We start from the raw sequence: 20,128 nt of genomic DNA, 5'->3' as shown, positions 1-20,128 counted from the left end.
GGTATGTAATCGACAAAGAACGGCTGATATTAAAGGTGCAATAACTGATCCTGGGAGTGGTGGGTGGGTGAAAATATGTGAGGTGCCGGTTCCTTCCGGGCACTCAGGAACCGGCACCTTTCACAAGGGCAAACCTCTAACTTAGGCAGCGGCTAAGGAGAGCTGAACTCGATCTCTGTCGTAATCATATATTTACAACGTTTAGCACCTAATTCGTTGCATGCGGCCAATTCGCCTTGCGGCAATCGTTTTCATAAAGTTACAAGTATGCATATACGGCAAACTGTGTGCAAGATAACAAGAAGATAAGAAGATTACTGACTAGGAAAGTTTGCTGAGCTTATTCCAGTTCGTGCTACCGGTAAACTTGTGTAAGAAATCATCAATATCCGAGTTCGATTCCTCGGCATCTGGCTGTTCGCCTGCTCCACTCAATCGCTGTTTCATCCTGAGATTAAATCGACGTTCGTCATCAGTTTTCAGCTCCCACAAACATTCGACAAGGAAGTTCCATGTAAGGGCATCTAGGTGCGAGGAGTCATAATCCTCAAAATGACGCAGAAAAAAGTACTTCTTCTCGCCACATGTGACGGCGCCAGCAGTCGCCCAAATATCCAGGGGGCGGGATTCCACTGGGAGAAGAACTCCCTGTTTGTAACGCAAGCAAATCCAGGCAAAACACCAAATAAACGACTCCAGGTCGTGACGATATAGGTGTTTGACTTCGCCCCGTTGACCTTTTACAGAGAGAAGATCGAGCGCCATGAACGGTACCGTGCCCGTGCGCTCGTTTCCCCGAGGACCCTGGTCATTCGCCAACGAGGATAGATCGTAGTCGTTTAAGACACCAATCCGTTTGCCGTCCTTCCAGTACCACATCAGGTTTCCAGGGCTGACATCTCGATGATATACCCCTTCCTTCCATAGAGTAAGGTGACCTGCACGCCATGTCAACGAAAGCCACATAAATTCCACCACACACATACATAGGATACACTGACACCATACATCAAAAAGCTCTTTATTGTAAAGCTCCGTGATGGGGAGAAGCTTGGGGAATACGAGGACGTAGAGCACGCGACTGCCCTTGGTAGGTTCTGGAACCCCGAGCGCTTCCCGGATGGCGGACGTAGGATTCGTGAACGTGTGGTGCCAAAGAAGCTTGGGAATATGGTTTTTTACGGTATCGTGCGCCTTGGCGATCTCCTCAACTCTTTTCAGGATTTCCGGCTCGCTAGTGCGATCCACCTCTCCCCAAAAGATCTTGGCCACCATCCCATCCGGGAGGTTGTCGTATTTTTTGGCGAGCGCTTTGCTAGTGACAGGGACCACATTGGTGGCCCGTCCTTGTAGTCCATAGTGCGTCACTCTTTCGTCGTGGCTGGTGTGCAGCAGCAGATCCACCTCTCCAAGTTCTACGTCCTTGATGTTGAATTCATGACATTGCTTGCCCTCAACTTGAACTGGGAGGAAGTCCTTGTTTCGGCCCCAATCCTCAAGTCCGAATCGTTGTAAGGCATACAACAACACCATGAATCGCGGGAGATCTTGAATGAAGTTGATGCCTGAGCTTTGAATGGTCCCTTGCCGATCATAATACCAGATCCACATTACATCGTCTTAAACAGCGGTGGTAAGCGCGCAACCAATCTCGACAGACGAATGAACCCACCGATGACGATAAGATTAATCAGGTGATTGACGGCAAGATTGGCCGCAAACATTTCGGCCGCGTACATACCCGTCTGGACGGTCACATCTGGCTCATCAGGGTCGGTCCTGGATTTTTTCGCGGCAGATTGTAAAGTGTCCGCGGCCTTGCGCTTGGAGCTGGACCCGCCCTTGGAAGCCTGTGCGGCAGTAAGGCCGGAAGATACAACTACAGCTCGGCAGATTTAGTTTGATCTTGCAAAAAAATACAATCACTTACTTGCAGTGTCAGACGCAGGTTGTGTTGCGGTCTGCGAAGGGCCTGGCGCAGGATCTTCAGCCTTAAGATGATCCACCGGTAGATATTCTGGCTTGGTAGGAACATAGTCATTCACTTTATACGAAGATTGCGGCGGTTTAATCGATTTCTTCCTGTCCGTTTTTCTCTTGAACTCGATGCAAGCTAGAACATCTTTCCAGGGTAGTGGCGCTGGTGGTTTTGCCATTGCATTCTTGACCATATGAGCCTTGCGCTTCTCGTCGTCCTTCTGTTTTCCCTTCTTACCGCCCTTCTCATCCTCGAAGGGGGCGCATGCGCTGTTCAAAGGAAGAAAGACGAGGTCGGGTTTCCGAGCTGACTTCACAGTCTGGTGGTTTTGGTACATGGGCATATCGTTCTGCTGACAGATCATGTCCACGGCGGGGACAGGAGCGCGCATCCCATCGATCTTGATATCTTCAAGACAAGCGAGCGCAATATTGGTGGCTTCTATAAAAGGGGCGTAGAGGTTGTTTTCTACTCCTGGACGTACGCTTGCAATCGTTGTAAGCATGAAAACGTCCGATCGGTGAAAAAGCACTTACTATTTTTTCAGGGCTATCTCGATGCCCGAAGAGTATATATCTCCAGCAGATACCTGTCCATTGCAAACTGGCAGAACTGCCTTTAGGCACTTTTGTAGAAGCTCGGGCTGTTGAGTCTCGGGAGTGGAAGAAGCGCGCTGCAGGAGGGCTTGCAACATGGCATCTGCTTTGCACTCCTTAGCCTGCTCGATATCCCGTTGAATCCATGGGCGGACTTTCTTAACACTTAATAGAATGTCAGTTGCTACTCAATAAAAATAGGAAATGTGCACACTTGACACCGAGCACGCCGATGTTCTCGCTGACGACGGCAGTCCCGCGGCTATTTGGGGTCGATTCAATTTTGCTAGTACTATGAGCGGGTGCATTGGCGCGTGGCGGAGTAGACGATGTGCCTGTCTCGCCGGCAGGGGACATGGCGCTAGGTGTTGTTGTTACGCTGACTGGGTATCGTCAGCAGAACTGGTGAGGTGGAGAAAACTAAGAGGACAAGAAATACGACTGCTTTCCACTTGCCTTATATCTGGGTCGGTCAATGTGGCGCAAATGTGGTGGGCCATCGATCAATCTGATCAGTGGCGGTTGTGGACCTACAGTTTGACTCCGACGACGCGTTCCCATCAACACGCGCACGTGACCTTGACTTATTTGACTCTGAGTAGATCAGAGTCCTGGAAATCGATTTCAGTCTAATACTAAGTAGATCCATCTATAGTCTAGTACTCTGTCAATTCGTAAGAAATAAGATCAATAGCAGTGCACCAGGTAGATCATGTTTTTCACGGTGAGAGGGATTTCGCTATCTAATACCACATACTATCTCGATCGTTCTCGGTACGCAATCAAGCATGATACTTACTTCGAGTCTCTAAGAAGTGGTGTAAATAGGAAGGATGCTTACTTCTAAGAACCTTGATCTTGGGATTTATGTTCTCAGAGTGGAACGGAGTCCGATGCTCGCGCCATGGTCCACAGAAAGAAAATAGATGCACAACTCGGTTGCAGTTCTCTCCTAGGTATTCTGTCCTTCTACACATGGTCGTTACCCCATTTTAGACTGTGCTGCATGTTACTGTTAATAGACACTGCTGTGTATCCTGGGTGATGTCGGACAATCAATACATATGGCTCTCAAGGATACGACGGCAAGAACTCATGCTCATGCAAGACCTTGAGGCGTCTGTCAAGATTTTTTTTACGATGATGTGTTGCAGTTGAAGCTATCGGAGGCATTGAGTTGTCTGGCACTTCGTCGCAGTCACCATCCACCAACGGGAGCGAAAATCCGACCTTTCTAATTCATGTACACGTTGATTTGCAACTAAAGCACAAGAGTGTGTGCTATCCAACGCCCAGTCACCGAAACATGATTGACATGTGAGATGTCGAGGGCCGGGTTGTGAAATAAAATGAGAACGCATTCCGAAGCACAAACATACCATTCTTACTAGACAAAACAGGACTCGCCGCCTTAGGCTCCCAAACAAAATCCTGTGTGCAGCGCAGCGGAGGACTCGGAAACACTAGCACGGGAAATACAGCGTATGTAGGGGATGATCATGAGATGCTGAGGGGTCCAGTTTTACATAGGAGGAATCACATATCGGTGGGAGTACTCGATGTGAATAGGTGTAACAGTAGTGTTTTGTCAGCGTCGATGCTGTATCGATAGCCCATTGTGTGCAGAATCTCGCACATATGGACATCTAGAGCTGCGCGTATGGTGGTCAAACTTGTGAACGAGACTCTATAAGCGAGACCAAATTGATTTGTAGAAGCCAAATAATCGAGCGTACTGAGAGAGTAATCGCGAACCTTAAATGCAGGAACGAAAAACTGATTCTTGCTGAGTAGGACCAGTCAACAAACACGAATCCATAAGGTCAATGTGAGGAAAGATCTCGGGTCGACTGATGTGGTCGACAAATTGTATGAGCCAGGACATGTCGCGACAGCACAGGACATTGTCACTTTGGGGATGCACGGCTAAAGGCCTCACTGTCTTCTGGTTGATAATTTTTTTCGGCATCCTTGAACTGAGGCTGTGGGCAAAAAAGTTCGGAGAAGACTACGTGTCTGCAGCAAGAGCGCTTTGTGGATTCAGCAATAACCTATAGCCTATAGGTTATAAATTTGACTCCATAACCTATAGCTTATAGGATATTGATCCACCAGAGTTGTTGGGTCACGATGCCTCAGTCTGGACGGTCGCAGTGCGTTGGATTACGAGTGGAGGAGAGAACAGACGCATCCTGGGAAGTTGCGACAAACAAGATAATCCTCGGAAGTACCAGTGGCATACACTCGGCGGCATAATCCCCAGATGGGAGAAAATCGTCCGCCTTCAGTTCAACACGTGACTCAACGAGGCGAGGAAACCATTACAATTTACATGATATGAACACTGGGCTAACAAATCTGAATTTAGACATCAGATGGACAAAATCAAGAGTGTGCCGTGCAGGCTATGCTCTAGCTGAACGCTGAGTTTCCAAGTCTTCAAGGAACCCATTTTCACCCTGCCGCTAGCTCTGTACGTGCCTCCCACACGTGCGCGTTGATTCTCAAGTGCCTGCTCCACTCAAAACATACTGCGTATCTTGCCTTGACGCTGGTAAGAAACCACTTGAACTACTCTTGCTCATCATAATATCCCTTCTCATAGACTCATGCCTCGCAAGAAGCACCGTCTATACAGCGCACTCCATCATACTCAAAGCCAGGATTTCACTTCGCTCTCATGCTCTCACCTAAGCAAGAAACTCGCAATACCTCCGTCCATGACTGCCACATCTACCACACCGTCAACACCATCCAATCAGGCGTCAAATTCAATCTCAACGGCATGCCAGAATGGCGGTATGAACACAAAGTCGTGAATGGTCTTAGAGAAGGTACAGTCATAGGGAGGGTGCTCATCGCAAAGCTGCCTGCACACGAACCGTTGGTCACGCAGGCAGGTTGCATACATGATATCCTCGTGCGAGTACCGTTCGTGCAGAATGATGCACAGTGGAATTGCCTAGTGTGGTTGATTGAAGCATTAGCTGCTCTACGAGCTAACGGGGGCGACTTTAGCACAACCCCGGAGATTATGAATGGAGGCCAGACGGAGGGCGAAATAAGGTCGTTCGGCGACGAGGCCAAGGATAGTGTTTTGAAGGGGTCAGGCCCGCTGCTTGGCTGCGCTAGCGATCTGCCGCATATCGATATGAGAGTTCGTCAAAAATGAGGAGCGCCAGGTACAAGCACAAGAAGATGTGTGCCCGCTTGTACACGTGCTTGTTGTAAGATGACGATGTCCACCGTGTGGATAGCGCACACTGTTTAATGACTTCGAGCCGACTCAATCTACCTGGCAAGGAGTTATGTATCATGGTCGTTTTCCGTTGTACTTTCGCTGGAGGATTTATAACATATATTCCACCTTTACCGTCTGCAACTTCTACCATTCTATTCAGATATCTAGTCGACGACTATGTTTGGGCTATGTATCACTCAATGTGAGGTCGTACCGACTCAGACTCCCTAAGCTCAAGACCTGGCATCAACTCCGTCAATCATTCTCTCTTGAGAACGTACTACTAATTCTCCCCCATGACATCGGTGGTGGCTGTCTAGAAGGGCAAACCAATCTGTGGATGAAGCCGTACTTCAAGGTCAAGCCTCAAGCCCCACGAGTGATGCCAGAGTGAGCGATACTTCCACGTTCTTATCCTGATCCCAAGTACAGGGGTCACAGGCAGCCCAATCCGAGCTAAGCATAGACGCTGCATAGTCATCAGACCAACGTTGATATCAAAACTAAAGTAGGTGATTAGCATGAAGAGTCGGTCGCGCTGGGATCGAAAGCCCATTTCGTACACGCGTTAATCAGAGCTCACTAACACTTGAAGGATAGATTCGTGGCAACATCCTCTTTGACTCATGCATAAAGTGATTAGTGTACAATGCGGCAAATATGATCGAAAATGATGTAGGACTACAGGTGCACACCGCTTTCTTGTTCACCCTCCCCAGTTGAATTCGATGGCCCAATGTCCGAGTTGTCTCCCGGAAGAGGTGCGTCCAACGGCTCGAGTCCATTATCACTAGTAAATCCACCATGCCTACCATTTCTGCTTTCTGGTTCCGGCTCAGGAGGAAGGTCATAACGAGCGCTAGTGGCATTCGACGCTCCGCGTTGAGTGAGCGCCAACTTGAGCATGAATATTCGCTCATCTTGCGATGCTCTGTGCGTGTGCGTGCCCCGATCTTAATAAGTGCAGTAAAGTCCATGGACTGCCTTGTACTGACAACGTCTGGTTGTTTTCTTTTATTGCTTGTGCGATGTCTGGGTCTTCAGCATATTCTTGGAGTTCCTCTTGTGTGCGTTTTAGATGGGAGATAGAGTTTTGAAGACGACCGATCTCTGATATGTCAAAATGTTGGATGAGCTTGGATATGCGCTTTTAAGATTATGATAACATACCATCAGCAGAAACTTCGGGGTCAAAGGAGATAGCTTGCTGAAACGTGAATGGTTGGGGGTGACATGGAGTAAAATCCATCGTGCTCCTCGATGTGAGGTAGTATACGTAGGTCCCTGATCATGGAATTACTGATTATTAGTGTTCGGGCCGGACGGCCCTGACATGATATGGGTAATTCCGATAAATTAAAAGTAATGTATTATTGAGCATACAATTATTAATGCATTACCTGTATCTTGTATTTACATACTGCTGTGATAAGAAGAGTGGGAGGGACGAGGAGTCTATTGAACAAGTACAATCTCAGTGTCTTGGAAAAGAACTCTTGTTAAGGGTTTGTCTACCTATTGAACAAGTACACTACATCATGTTAGACTTTGTATTGTATAGGTGACGAATTCCTACTCACATCTCAGTGTCTTGGAAAAGAACTGAGATGCCAGGATGCTGCTACTGGCATTTTTAAGGTAAGTACGTTGATGACCATAATGTATTAAAACGAATCAGAAAAATAAAGTAGGATGTGAGCTGACATCACTGCATTGCTCGCCCTTTGTCCCTTTTCAGCTTGTGCTTGTACCTCTACCTCTCATTACTCACTGTGTGTGCCTTGCTCAGATCCATTGGTCTTCCTTGTCTCAGAACTCTCAGATTCCAACACTCCCCCTCAAGCACAAGCCAGGCTCATGTGGGTCCTTAACTTTTGCAAACAGGGGCGTGGTAGTGCCTTGGTGAAGGTATCGGCCACATTATTGTCAGTGGGACAGTAGTACAGCTTGAAGATGCCGTCTTTGACATGGGCCCTAATGAAGTGGTACCAGAGGTCAATGTGCTTGGTGCGTGACTGAAACTTTCCATTTGACACAAGAGCAATGGCTGCCTGATTGTCGCAGAAAACTGGGATTGGGTGTGGAGGAGGTTCGTAGAGCTCGCCTATGAGTAGCTGTAGGTAAAGTAGCTCATGTATCACACTCGTCAGGGTGATGTACTCTGCCTCTGTGGTGGACAGGGCAATCAGTGGCTGCTTTCGCACACTCCAGGCTACCAGACCTCCATTCAGGAATACTATATATCCTGACATGGAATGTCTATGGGGCTGTGATGCCCAGTCTGTGTCGATGAACACTTCCAGTCCCCCATCCATTACCCCCAAGGTCAGCTTGAAATCAGCAGTACCCTTTAGATAGTGGAGGGCTTGTTTGGTGGCCTCCCAATGGGGTCTACCAGGGTTCCACATGAATTGGGATAGGGTTGCTATGGGGAAGGCAAGGTCAGGGCAGGTACTGGTGGCTGCATACATCAGGGACCCAATGGCCCTCTGGTATGGTATGTCTCGCATCCCTTGCAGCTCTGCTGCTGTTGCAGGTCCTTGTTCCACTGACAGTGCAAGTCCCAGTCCATGGGAGTTGGCGCACTCCTAGCATCTCCTAAGTAGAACTGGTCAATGATTGTCTCAACATAGGCCTTTTGGGAGAGGGTTAAGGTGCATGCAGTATGGTCTCTGGTTACCTTCAGTCCTAACAACCAGTTTAGTTCCCCTAGATCCGAAATCTCAAAGTACTCCTGGAGCTGGGACTTGAAGCATCTGATATGGGAGATGTGGTTCACTGTAATGGCCATGTCATCGACGGAGACAGTGATGACCATGTGCTCGTCCTGGGTATGTTTGTAGTAGATGGCCTGGTCAACCTTAGAGCAGCTGAAATGCAGGTCCTCAAAGACACCTGCTAGCTCCTCAGCTCACTCAAAACCAGCTTGCTTTAGGCCAGGTAAGCTCCTCCTCAACCTCAGTACCTTTCCTTGTTCACCATCCTTCAGATACCCAGGTGGTGCCCTCATGTAGATCTCCTCCTGGATGCTAGCATAGAGGTACGTGCTTTTAATGTCGACTTGGTGGATCTCCCAGTCCTTCTGAGTGGCCATCGTTAGGACTGTGTGAATGGTTATCATGTTAGTGGTGGGGGCAAATGTGTTGAAATAGTCGACCCCAAACTGCTGCCTCTGGCTGTTGGCAACAAGATGGGCACGGAGTTTGAGTTTCTTGCCATCAGGACCACGCTTGGTGGCCAATACAAAATGGCAAGGGATGATGTTGGTGCCTCTAGGTGGGTCAGCCACTTCCCAGGTACCTAACTTCTCCAGTTGGCTGATTTCATAATCCAGCGCTTCCTGCCATTCAACACCATCTGGTCTGTTCAGTGCTTGCTGCAAGGTGGGTTCTGGGACTGCTGTGGCTAGGGCTAGCTCCAGGTAAGCTGTTTCATCCAGGAGGTCTAACTCTGATGCCTCTAACAGACTCTCTATGGCCACAGACATGCTCTCACCCTTACTACCTCCTGCCTTGGCTCCTATTCCACTCTGTAGGTCAGCATAATAGCCTAGAGGTTCCCTGAGGTGGGTTACCCTTGGAGCTGATGGGGTTATAGGTCTCTGTGGAGTCGTTCTGGGGGGAGTAGAAGGAGGTGGGATGGCCTGGACATTAGGTGCGTTGCCCGTTCCAGTGGGGATATTGTTGCTGTTGTTGTTGTATTTGTTGTTCGCAGCAACAGTGGTAGTAGACTCCCCCTCATCCAGGACATCCTCTGCCACAAGGATCTCTGTGGGACCAAAGGTGAGGTTCCATTTGACCGAAACTTGACGTTTTGACAGCCAATACACTCTATAACCTTTGCTTTCAGCATCTACACCCACAAACAATGCCTCCTCCACCCTTGCCTCCAACTTCCCAGCTTCCAGGAGATGGACATAGATGGTGGCCCTGAATTCATGTGCTTGGGAGAGGTTGGGTTTTGACTTCTGTATGAGTTCATACGGCATTGTGCCAGGGATCGCCCTTGAAGGTAAGCAATTCTTCAACCAGGTGGCGTAGTTGACAGCTTTAGCCCACAGGTACTTAGGGAGGTCTTTAGCCAGGAGCATAGCCCTTCCATGCTCCACCAGAGTCCTGTTGAGTCGCTCTGCCACCCCGTTCTGCTGAGGTGAGTCATGGACCGTCAACTGCCTCTCTATCCCTTGTAGTTGGAGATACTCATCAAACTTGGCGGACAGATATTCTCCCCCTCGATCCAAACGGATTTTGCACAGACAGACACCTGGAGACTGGCGACCTAGCCATGCCTCATACACTTTGAAAGCTGTAAGTGCCTCACTTTTGAGTTTCAGTGTTAAGAACCATGCTCAAAGGAGAGAGAGACTGACTCAGAGGGGCTTGGCCTCAGCTTGTATGCTGTGCCCCTTACCCAAGTATGTGCCCTTCATTTCATATGAGGTCCGATGATGGTCTGATGGAGTCCGGAGGACTTCCAGAGGCTGGCTACTCTGGTGGAGAGTGCAGGAGGACTTCCGTAGGAGCGCGGGAAATGTCTGGAGGAGCACAGGAGAGTTCTGGAGGAATGCAGGAAATGCTCAGGAGAGTTCCCACTGCAAGGTAATACTTCTACAGGAAAACAGGATGGAAGGATAGGAGGTCCAGAGGACAGGAGGACAAGATGTCTGGAGGTAGGGAGGATGAAATGTCCGAAGGTACGGAGGGCAGAACATCTGAAGGACAGGATGCCCAGAGGTATGAGGGACAGGAGGTCTGGAGGTACAGAAGACAGGAGGTCTGGAGGTCCGGAAGGAATAGGGGCTACATCGGACTTTGTCTGATGTAGAAGCAAATGGAGGTAGACTACCCTAAGGTAGAGTTGGAGGGACAGGAAGTGGACCTAAGTCCGGAAAGAGGGTAAGTGCTGGAAAGGCAAGACTCTAGCCTAGGGAAGCAATCCCTAGACTTGGGACAGAGACATAGGGGACAAATCCGAAGGTCCAGAATTCTGGCCTAGGGAATCCATCCCTAGGCCTTATGGAAAAGGACAAGACTCAGATGGACTGAAGTCCAGAAGAAGATTGGGCAAGTCTAAGGTGATATTCAGACTGAGGACTCTACTGTAGTTGTACAGGGGTTATATGCTAGAGGCTATCCAAGAGGATCAGTAAGCAAAGGAGTAAGGCTATGTACGAGCATGTGGAAACACATTGGTGAGTAAGACGGAACATAAGTAAATGAACTCAGAGATGAAACTAGTACAAGGATCAATCAGCAAGATGGAAACAGAGATAACCGAGAACCGGAAAGGGGGAGATGCCTAAATGGGGATAGGCACAGGATCTCAGACGGAGGGTGGGAATAGGTCTGGAGATAATACAGTTAATATCCAGAGGTCCAGAGATCTGGGGATCTGGAAGGCAGGGTGGAAACAGGACTGAGATATGTGAGGTGGTGGATGTAGTCCAGAATCCGAGAGGAGGTAAAGTCCAGATGTCTTGCTGGATGGAATGTGCATAGGGTGGACAGGATAGGAGATCCAGGAATGAGTTGGATATGGGGTCCGGAAATAGGTCCGGAAAGCGTGGGAATATGATGGGATCTATGTCTGGCATACAGGATATGACACTTGACAGGGGTCTTAGTATTCTTGTCAAGGGCAAAAGGGGCTGGCTCATAGGCTCGACCATTGGTATATCACATCAGACCTTGGGCTCCTATCGCTGTTAATGTTCGTTCCTTATAGGTTATCCAGTTCAAGCTGTCTTCTGCGAGCTTCAGGATATTGAACAGGCTGGAGTTGGTTCTGGGGAGTGTAGAGTCCATGGTTGAGGCAGGGCTCATAACCTGCTGTGATAAGAAGAGTGGGAGGGATGAGGAGTCTATTGAACAAGTACAATCTCAGTGTCTTGGAAAAGAACTGAGATGCCAGGACACTGCTACTGGCATTTTTAAGGTAAGTACATTGACGACCATAATGTATTAAAACAAAACAGAAAAATACAGTAGGACGCGAGCCAACGTCACTGTGTCACTCGCCCTTTGTCCCTTTTCGGCTTGTGCTCGTACCTCTACCTCTCATTACTCACTGTGCATGCCTTGCTTGTCCATTGGTCTTCCTTGTCTCAGAACTCTCGGATTCCAACACATACATACCCTAAAATACTCCAAATCTAAACTTGCAAGAGGCATAGATGACTGAGTTAAAGTATAGTGACATTATAGCATACTATCCCTTCCACTGCAATCAGCACCCACAGGAAGTTGGCAGTCATGCAAATGTCACTGTAAGTCATGATATGTGACATAGGTTGGTTTCAAAGTCAGCTCACAAGAGCACAAGGTCAATTAGTACTATTGGTTACCACTTGCTCATGCACACCACATTTCATGCAGTCACATAATTGTAACAGAAAGTCACAGTGTAGTCACACTGGCCAATTTTGCAGTCCACTTGACATGCTGTGGATTAGACATTAGGAAGATATATATGAGTGGTCCAGTAGCTAGTATGTAGTAATCTAATTGAATATGTATTGCAGATTGCCAGAGTAATATGAACTGTGACCATTAGGATGCCCAGACAGCAATGGCTGTGATATGACAGGGGTGGTTGTTGAGAGTACAGCAGGGCCAACTTGAACATGATGTGACCAGTTTGGATACATAACAGGGAGACTTGGAGATCCTTGCATTTGAAGAAACAAAGGTGGTTGTGGGTGGAACATATTGTTGGCTGCCATGGGGAGAGAAGTACTGGCTGAAGGGGTTGAGCTTCCACTCGAAGTCAGGTTGGCAATGGCAACAAGCCTGCCGGTGCATTGTTTCGAACCATATAGCACTGAAAATTGAGGGTTATCTGCAAGAGCTGCACAAGTGTCAGGATCTTCCAAGTGAGCTTTGATCCATGCTGAAAGATCAGCAATTTTTCCATCTCTTGAGAGTCCAAGTGCTCCAGTGAGTGGATGAAACACATTCAATTATTGTGACTAGCTCTAAATTATCACTGGATATGATAGCATTCTCAGTTGTGTTTTGAGAAGATAAATTTCGAATTGTCTCCCTTTTGGCCACCTCCCATCTGACACCCCTTCTCGTCAACATTCCAGTTGTATTCTGGTGGAATTCCCTGCAGCAAGTATAACACTCAGTGATGCGGTAAGTCACTGAGGTCTACTGAGTGCTAAGCAATAGGGAAAGTTGTAAGTGAACCAAACATATGTAAACTACGGTAATGTCTGATGTCTGTCCATTATCCAACATTCCCTCATGCTTCTCATCCATGATCTTGCACATATCAAAATACTCTGTGATTGTTGCCTTGTTGAAATTTTGTGTGCATTTTGGATCCAGGCCTCAGGGTTTCACAACAATAATTTCTGCATGATGAGAAAGGAAGTGGCAGACCCAATTCTGGCCAGGGTAAACTTTCACCATCTCCAGTATTTGAGCATGGAGTTTTTGAGGATGTAAAGGGGCTGCTGAATTCAAGTTATGGTGGCACCAGTCCACCAGTACTCTTTCTTGGGATTTGTTGAGGAATGAGCATTGAGTATGGTATTTGCCTGCTGCATGATCTCACAGTCTGTGGGGGTACCTGAAGGAAATTTGAGTTGCAACAAAATTGTTGAGGGAGTGCTTACATTGTGAGCTATGGCAGCACTGCAAAAACTGGCATGAACACCAGTCAAGGTATCACAGATGGCAGCCTCATTAGCAAAACCCTGATTTGGGTACAGCACCACAGCCACACAGCATGTCACAGGTCACATAGATTTTGTTGTAGAGGCTCTGCAGCACCACACAAGTATTGATTCTATGTAAAAATGAGTGTGATGTAGTCATAAACATGTATATAACAAGATGGTGTGCTAATAATTATGTTTTATTGAGAAATTGTGTAGTGTGGAGCACTGTACAGTGCTGTGCATGGGGGGACTTTGCTGTGACACTGTGATTGCTGTGCAGCATTGTGCAGCACTGCACATAGGGTTAGGGTTTTGCTGATGAGGCTGAATGTGAGCTTCTTTGGTGGGATCTCAGGGACCTGTCTGCTTCCCACTGACTTGAGTGTGCACCATCCATGCAGTGAGTAGATGCGTGCCACTAATGTGTTGAGTTAAAACACTGCTGCAGCAGTGGACAGCAGGTGACAATGGAAGTGACAAAAGCCTTTGTCACAACCAAACATTTATCTCTCTTGTTTCTTGTCCAAATGCATCTGTCTAAGCTTGTAAGATGTTCTTGTGTGTTATTATTTAAAATAGATGTAGTAGTTTGAACATTTTGTAGTAGGGAAAGTGTTGTTTTTGAGGGATGCACGGAATGTGGTGTGCATGAGCAAGTGGTAACCAATAGTATTCAGTGTGAGTGAGCAAGTACAGTAGATACACCTAAGTACAAGGGTGACCATTATTAGTATTCTGTATATAAAACTGAGGTAGCGTAGGTGCATGCAGTGCTGATCTTTTGTTGGAAATGATATCTACTAACACGAGACTTTATGTAAGCTAAAATACTCCAGCGAGAACGAGTGAGAATTCGTAAAATCGGACGAAATTCACCCAAGAAAAAATGACGAGTCAGCATCATTCATCTATTCGATTGGTTTACCTACCGCAGACGGGGAATTGACACAGGTACTATCAGAAGCCAAAAAACCGTGTAGTGACACGTAAGGAAAATCACTGCGAAGGTTTGCTGAACGCAGCCCAGCAGCTTGTGGTGCTTTTGAATGCCTGTAGAAAACCATCGATATCTGATTCGGATTCCTCAGAGTTGGGCTGCTCGTCTCCATCTGAGAGCCATTGAAGGCCAAGATAGTATCGAGCGTCGGCTTCCTTTTTAAGCACCACAAAGCACTCCACAAGGAACTTCCACATAAGTGATTCTATGTGAGGGGATCGGTATTCTTTGAGATTATTCAGAAAGTATAGCTTGAGCATGCCACATGTCACTGCGCCAGAAGTGGCCCAATCATCCAGCCGGCGCGATTTCACTGGTAGAAGGGCTCCGTTCTCGTAACGCAAGCAAATCCAGGCGAAGCACCACATAAACGACTCCAGATCATGACGATATAGGTATTTGACTTCGCCTCGTTGGCCCTGTGCGGAAAGAAGCTCGAGCGCCATGAACGGCACCGTGCCCGTGCGCTCGTTTCCCCGAGGAGCTGGGTCATCCGCCAACGAGGATAGATCGTAGTCATTTAAAACGCCTACCCGCTTCCCGTCTTTCCAGTACCACATCAGGTTGCAAGGGCTGACATCTCGATGAAATACACCTTGCTTCCACAACATAACGTGGCCTACATGCTATGTCAACGAGGAGCCTCATAAATACGATAAAAATACATACACAGGATACATTGATACCACACGTCGAAAAGCTCTTTGCCGTGAAGCTTCGTGATGGGGTGGAGCTTGCGGAATGCGAGAATGTAGAGCACGCCACTGCCCATGGTGGGTTCCGGAACACCTAGTGCTTCTCGGATGGCGGACGTAGGATTCGTGATCGTGTGGTGCCAGAGCAACTCAGGAATATGGTCTTTGACGGTATCGTGCGCCTTGGCGATCTCCTCAACTCTTTTCAGGATTTCCGGCTCGCTAGTGCGATTTGCCTCTCCCCAAAATATCTTAGCCACCATCCCATCCTGGATGCTTTCGTATTTCTTGGCCAGCGCGTCGCTAGTGACAGGGACTACATTGGTTGCTCGTCCTTGCAATCCGTAGTGTGTCACGCTTTCGTCGTGGCTGGTGTGAAGCAGCAGATCCACCTCTCCAAGTTCTACGTCCTTGATTTTGAATTCATGGCATCGCTTCCCCTCAACTTGAACTGGGAGGAAATCCTTGCTTCGGCCCCAATCCTCAAGTTCGAATCGTTGTAAAGCATACAACAGCACCATGAATCGCGGAAGATCTTGGATGAAGTTGATGCCCGAGCTTTGAATGGTCCCTTGACGATCATAATACCAGATCCACATTACATCGTCTGAAACAGCGGTGATAAGAGCGCGACCAATCTCGACAGACGAACGAACCCACCGATGACGATAAGATTAATCAGATAATTGACGGCAAGATTGGCCGCAAACATTTCGGCCGCGTACATACCCGTCTGGACGGTCACATCTGGCTCGTCGGGGTCGATTCTGGATTTTTTCGGAGCAGATTGCAAAGTGTCCGCGGCCTTGCGCTTGGAGCTGGACCCACCCTTGGAAGGCTGTGCAGCAGTAAGGCCGGAAGATACGACTGCAGCTCGGCCAATTAAATCTGATCTCAGAATAAAATATACAATCACTCACTTGCAGTGTCAGACGCAGGTTGTGTTGCTGGGGCATGCGAAGGGCCTGGCGCCGGATCTTCAGTCTTAAGGTGATCCACCGGCAGATATTCTGGCTTGGTAGGAACATAGTCATTCACTTTATACGAAGATTGCGGCGGTTTAATCGATTTCTTCCTGCCTGTCTTTCTCTTGAACTCGATACATGCTAGAACATCTTTCCAGGGGAGTGGCGCTGGTGGCTTTGCCATTGCATTCTTGACCATATGAGCCTTGCGCTTCTCGTCGTCCTTCCCGTCGTCCTTCTGTTTTCCCTTCTTACCGCCCTTCTCATCCTCCAAGGGAGCGCATGCGCTGTTCAAAGGAAGAAAGACGAGGTCGGGCTTCCGAGCTGATTTCACAGTCTGGTGGTTCTGGTACATGGGCATATCGTTCTGCTGACAGATCATGTCCACAGCGGGGACAGGAGCGCGCATCCCATCGACCTTGATATCTTCAAGACAAGCGAGTGCAATATTGGTGGCTTCTATAAAAGGGGCGTAGAGGTTGTTTTCTACTCCTGGACGTACGCTTGCAATCGTTGTAAGCATGAAAACGTCCGGTCGGCGAAGGAGCACTCACTATCTTTTCAGGGCTGTCTCAACGCCAGAAGAGTATATACCTCCAGCAGAAACCTGTCCATTGCAAACCGGCAGAACTGCTTTTAGGCACTTTTGCAGAAGCTCGGGCTGTTGAGTCTCGGGAGAGGAAGAAGCGCGCTGCAGGAGGGCTTGCAACATGGCATCTGCTTTGCACTCCTTAGCCTGCTCGATATCCCGTTGAATCCATGGGCGAACTTTCTTAACACTTAATAGAATGTCAGTTGCTACTCAATAAAAATGGGAAATGTGCACACTTGACACCGAGCACGCCGATGTTCTCGCTGATGACGGCAGTCCTGCAGCTATTTGGGGTCGATTTTATTTTGCTAGCACTATGAGCTGGTGCATTGGCGCGTGGCGTAGCAGACGATGTGCCAGTCTCGCCAGCAGGGGACATGATGCTAGGCGTTCAATGATTACGCTGACGGAGTGTTGTCAGCAGAACTGGTAAAGTGGAAAAAAGTAAGAGGACAAGAAAAACGACTGCTTTCTGCTTGCCTTATATCTGGTCGACCGATGCGGCGCAAATGTAGTGGACCATTGTTCAATCTGATGTGGATTGATGTGGCGATTGTGGACCTACAGTTTGACTCCGACGACGCGTTCCCATCAACACGCGCACGTGACCTTGACTTATTTGTCAACTACATTCAGTCAAGTCCGTAGTACTACTAGAGATCCATCTCTACTCACTGTCAATTTGTATCGATTCATTGAAAATAAGATCGATAGCGGCGTGTCAGTCGTTAGTTCACTTTTTCACGAGGGACTTCTCTACCACGCAGATGTCGTTTGTGATACGCAACTTGAATTAATTATGGATCGGACTTATACTAGGTATTTTATTTGATTCAAAAGTTCTTCCGAGAATCCTGATTTCCGGATTTATACTCTCAGAGTGGAACGGAGTCCGACGCTCGCGCCATGGTTCAGAGAAAGAAGATAGATGCACGACCTTGTACAATTCTATCAGTGAAGCCATCAGTCCATGATATTGTACTCGTGCAGGCTATAGTGTCATTCTATTGCATTAAACCATGATAAGTATCAGTATGGAGTGATGCAGGAGCCACGCTCACCTGTGACTCCCACATACTGCCTCTAATTAGATGTGATTATAGATAGGGTTAGCACGTCTAAAATGACAGACTTACAGCATTTCTAAGCCTCCTCCAATATCTCTTGGTTAAAGACTGACTTATAATAAAAGCAAACAGCTGTAGCCCTATGTAAGCTGGCATGAGACATCAGCTCTAATGCAGGTAATGTTCCTGATGTTGGCTATTCTGCACCTGCCGTGCAAACCTTCATGCTCACCGTCATACATGATGAGCACAATATTCCAGACATATCAGAGGCACGTTTTGACAGTAAGCATAATAAGTGAAGTACATTGCAGCAGTATAATGGCTAAACTAGACTATTCCTCCGCCTCACCATCATCAAGAACCTGGAGCCATGAGAAGTCATCAGTGATGAGGATGATATGCTGCAAACTCCTTGAGGCTTCCTCTGCCACCTCCTCTGCCACCTCCTCTTCATCTAGGTCCTCTTGAGTATCTGCACCTACAGAAGATGATGGCCTGTGTATAGGTGTATTAGCAGCAAACATATCAGCAGGAATCCAAGGATCTGGCATGCTAGCACTCTCTCCGACACTGGTGCAAGCACTTAGACCAGGGATGAGTGTACCAGTGAAACCAGGGAGCTGTGAGATATCATGAAGCCACTTCATATGGTGTAAGTTGAACCAGCCTCAAACATTCTGGTGTATAGTGATTTGATGGGCAAGGGCAGGGTTAGCAACTGTTAGTCGATCTTCACACACCCGCAGATACTTGTCTTCATCTCGTATATAGGTCATGAGATGGTGAACCTCAATATCCAGACAACAAATCTCCTCATGTGCTTGGCACATCTTGAAATGAAGATCCATCCTACTCTGAGCTGCTGGTGAAGACCAAGGCAGTTGAGAGATATCAGAGTGTGTGTGTCATAGCAGCTTGAAGTCAGCAAGAGGGGCATACTCCACAACCTCCTCCCACTTCAGCATTTTCTGGGGAGAATACACTGCACTAGCAAGGTTGTTGTATGTGTTCAGGGCAGATCTGATGGCAGTGGAGTGTGTCTGCAAAGCCTTTGCAATATGTTTTCATAGTTTGTAACCTTGAATATAGATGTAATTAGCTGAAACAAGTCAAGCCTAACTTAAACTCACCTGTCCCTGCCCTGTTCATCTTCAAAAGTTCAAATATACGAGCAACAACCAAACCTTCTAGACGGTCCAGCACATGTTGATACTTCCTATTGGCTACGAGCCTCCCCACCCTCTGCCACTCTCCATCATCTGGAACCCAGCAAGTGATGATCCTGATGTGACAATCATACCAGTGCTAGGCGCGTATGAGTGTCATAGGCATATTTTGCCTTGTCCAGAGGAAAAGAGTAAGGTGCAAGTCACCAGCGCTATTCAGCTCGCAAGCTATCCACTTTGGAACCACTTTTCTCCCATAGTGCACTACTCAGTCTGATGCCTAGGTATTCCATCCCCCCATGTCCTGCCTATGTCCACCTACCTCTGCTGGTGCATTATTTTTCCTTAAATGTCACTACTCATCAGTCACAGGTCTTATTATATGTGTCCTTGTGTCCTGCAGTGCTGCATGTTTTATTACCTGTCACTACATCATGCCCTCGCCAGTGTTGCTACTATACTCGCCTATGCAATCCCGAACCCCTATGCAGTATGATAAAATGACCCATCCTACATACAGTACAGTACTTCCCTTCTCCGGACCTTTACTGGTGTAGGCGTCACTTTAGTCGCTATATCCTAGTTTTAGTGCAATTGATTCCGCTCTTTCCAAACTCTTTGATCACATGTCGCTTGACTTGTTCTAAGTGCACGTCACTAAAGTTCCTTCTTAGAAAGTTTGACTTTCGCAGCATTGGGGTCACTATTGGTAGTCAAGCTATAATCTAGTTGCTATCAGGCATTCCACTTGCACTGTCTTACCTTACTCCTCATTTTCGCTCCCCTTGATTTCTTCTCGCTGTTGCTAGTCGGGTGTTGCATAGCGTTATCGCATAGAACAACTTGCATAGCACCCCTCACTTATACACATGTTTCTCTTGTCGAAACCTGCTAGTCGCTAGTCGCTGATTGCTATAGCACTACTCATTGTTTTTTTTTTCTTTTTGGTCTTAGGTTGCTATAGGTTATTAGTCCTTCGCACTATCACTCCCCTTGCATACTAGTAGGAAGTTGCTTCATTAGCAGTCCTCTTGGGTCAAATACTACACTTGCACCTATTTGGATATGTAGTGCTAGTTTCTAGCAAGCCTAGTCACTATTTCTCTTTCACACTGAGTTTACTTTCTAAAGCTTGAACTAACTTTAAATTTCTGTCATAGAC

At 47.5% G+C, this 20,128-nt stretch overlaps 6 protein-coding genes across 6 annotated transcripts; 1 reads left to right on the top strand and 5 right to left on the bottom strand.

Annotated features, from left to right (window-relative positions):
- Positions 1-663: 663 nt before the first annotated feature.
- Positions 664-1,766, bottom strand: BJ212DRAFT_1437720 (uncharacterized protein; the record flags this gene model as incomplete). The annotated part of the gene is made up of 3 exons (XM_041337742.1): positions 1,673-1,766; positions 987-1,619; positions 664-938 (listed from the first exon to the last, which is right to left on the bottom strand). Coding segments are annotated over exons 1-3 (975 nt in total), but the record flags the coding sequence as incomplete, so codon positions are not given.
- A 64-nt stretch (positions 1,767-1,830) lies between these two features.
- On the bottom strand, positions 1,831-3,087 carry BJ212DRAFT_796863 (uncharacterized protein). Its single transcript, XM_041344092.1, has 3 exons — positions 2,789-3,087; positions 2,515-2,739; positions 1,831-2,463 (listed from the first exon to the last, which is right to left on the bottom strand). The coding sequence occupies exons 1-3, from the start codon at positions 2,929-2,931 to the stop codon at positions 1,923-1,925; spliced, it is 909 nt and encodes a 302-aa protein (XP_041187548.1). The 5' UTR covers positions 2,932-3,087; the 3' UTR covers positions 1,831-1,922.
- Positions 3,088-4,885: 1,798 nt separating this feature from the next.
- On the top strand, positions 4,886-6,043 carry BJ212DRAFT_1390139 (uncharacterized protein). The gene is made up of 4 exons (XM_041336978.1): positions 4,886-5,128; positions 5,180-5,202; positions 5,238-5,539; positions 5,562-6,043. Exons 2-4 carry the CDS (start codon positions 5,184-5,186, stop codon positions 5,610-5,612), a joined length of 372 nt encoding a protein of 123 aa, XP_041187547.1. The 5' UTR covers positions 4,886-5,128; positions 5,180-5,183; the 3' UTR covers positions 5,613-6,043.
- Positions 6,044-6,283: 240 nt separating this feature from the next.
- Positions 6,284-7,108, bottom strand: BJ212DRAFT_1390135 (uncharacterized protein). Its single transcript, XM_041336977.1, has 4 exons — positions 6,986-7,108; positions 6,811-6,925; positions 6,379-6,746; positions 6,284-6,318 (listed from the first exon to the last, which is right to left on the bottom strand). Exons 1-3 carry the CDS (start codon positions 7,062-7,064, stop codon positions 6,497-6,499), a joined length of 444 nt encoding a protein of 147 aa, XP_041187546.1. The 5' UTR covers positions 7,065-7,108; the 3' UTR covers positions 6,284-6,318; positions 6,379-6,496.
- A 7,031-nt stretch (positions 7,109-14,139) lies between these two features.
- Positions 14,140-17,323, bottom strand: BJ212DRAFT_796838 (uncharacterized protein). The gene is made up of 6 exons (XM_041344091.1): positions 16,967-17,323; positions 16,693-16,917; positions 16,094-16,641; positions 15,834-16,040; positions 15,148-15,780; positions 14,140-15,097 (listed from the first exon to the last, which is right to left on the bottom strand). Exons 1-6 carry the CDS (start codon positions 17,107-17,109, stop codon positions 14,478-14,480), a joined length of 2,376 nt encoding a protein of 791 aa, XP_041187545.1. The 5' UTR covers positions 17,110-17,323; the 3' UTR covers positions 14,140-14,477.
- An 809-nt stretch (positions 17,324-18,132) lies between these two features.
- On the bottom strand, positions 18,133-19,302 carry BJ212DRAFT_1303827 (uncharacterized protein; the record flags this gene model as incomplete). The annotated part of the gene is made up of 4 exons (XM_041333491.1): positions 18,133-18,420; positions 18,541-18,662; positions 18,931-19,082; positions 19,289-19,302. 4 exons carry the CDS (start codon positions 19,300-19,302, stop codon positions 18,133-18,135), a joined length of 576 nt encoding a protein of 191 aa, XP_041187544.1.
- Positions 19,303-20,128: the final 826 nt, after the last annotated feature.

Source organism: Suillus subaureus (genome assembly GCF_016647635.1).
Source record: "Suillus subaureus strain MN1 chromosome Unknown BJ212scaffold_49, whole genome shotgun sequence".
NCBI lineage: Eukaryota > Fungi > Basidiomycota > Agaricomycetes > Boletales > Suillaceae > Suillus > Suillus subaureus.
This window is presented reverse-complemented; position numbering and strand designations above follow the sequence as displayed.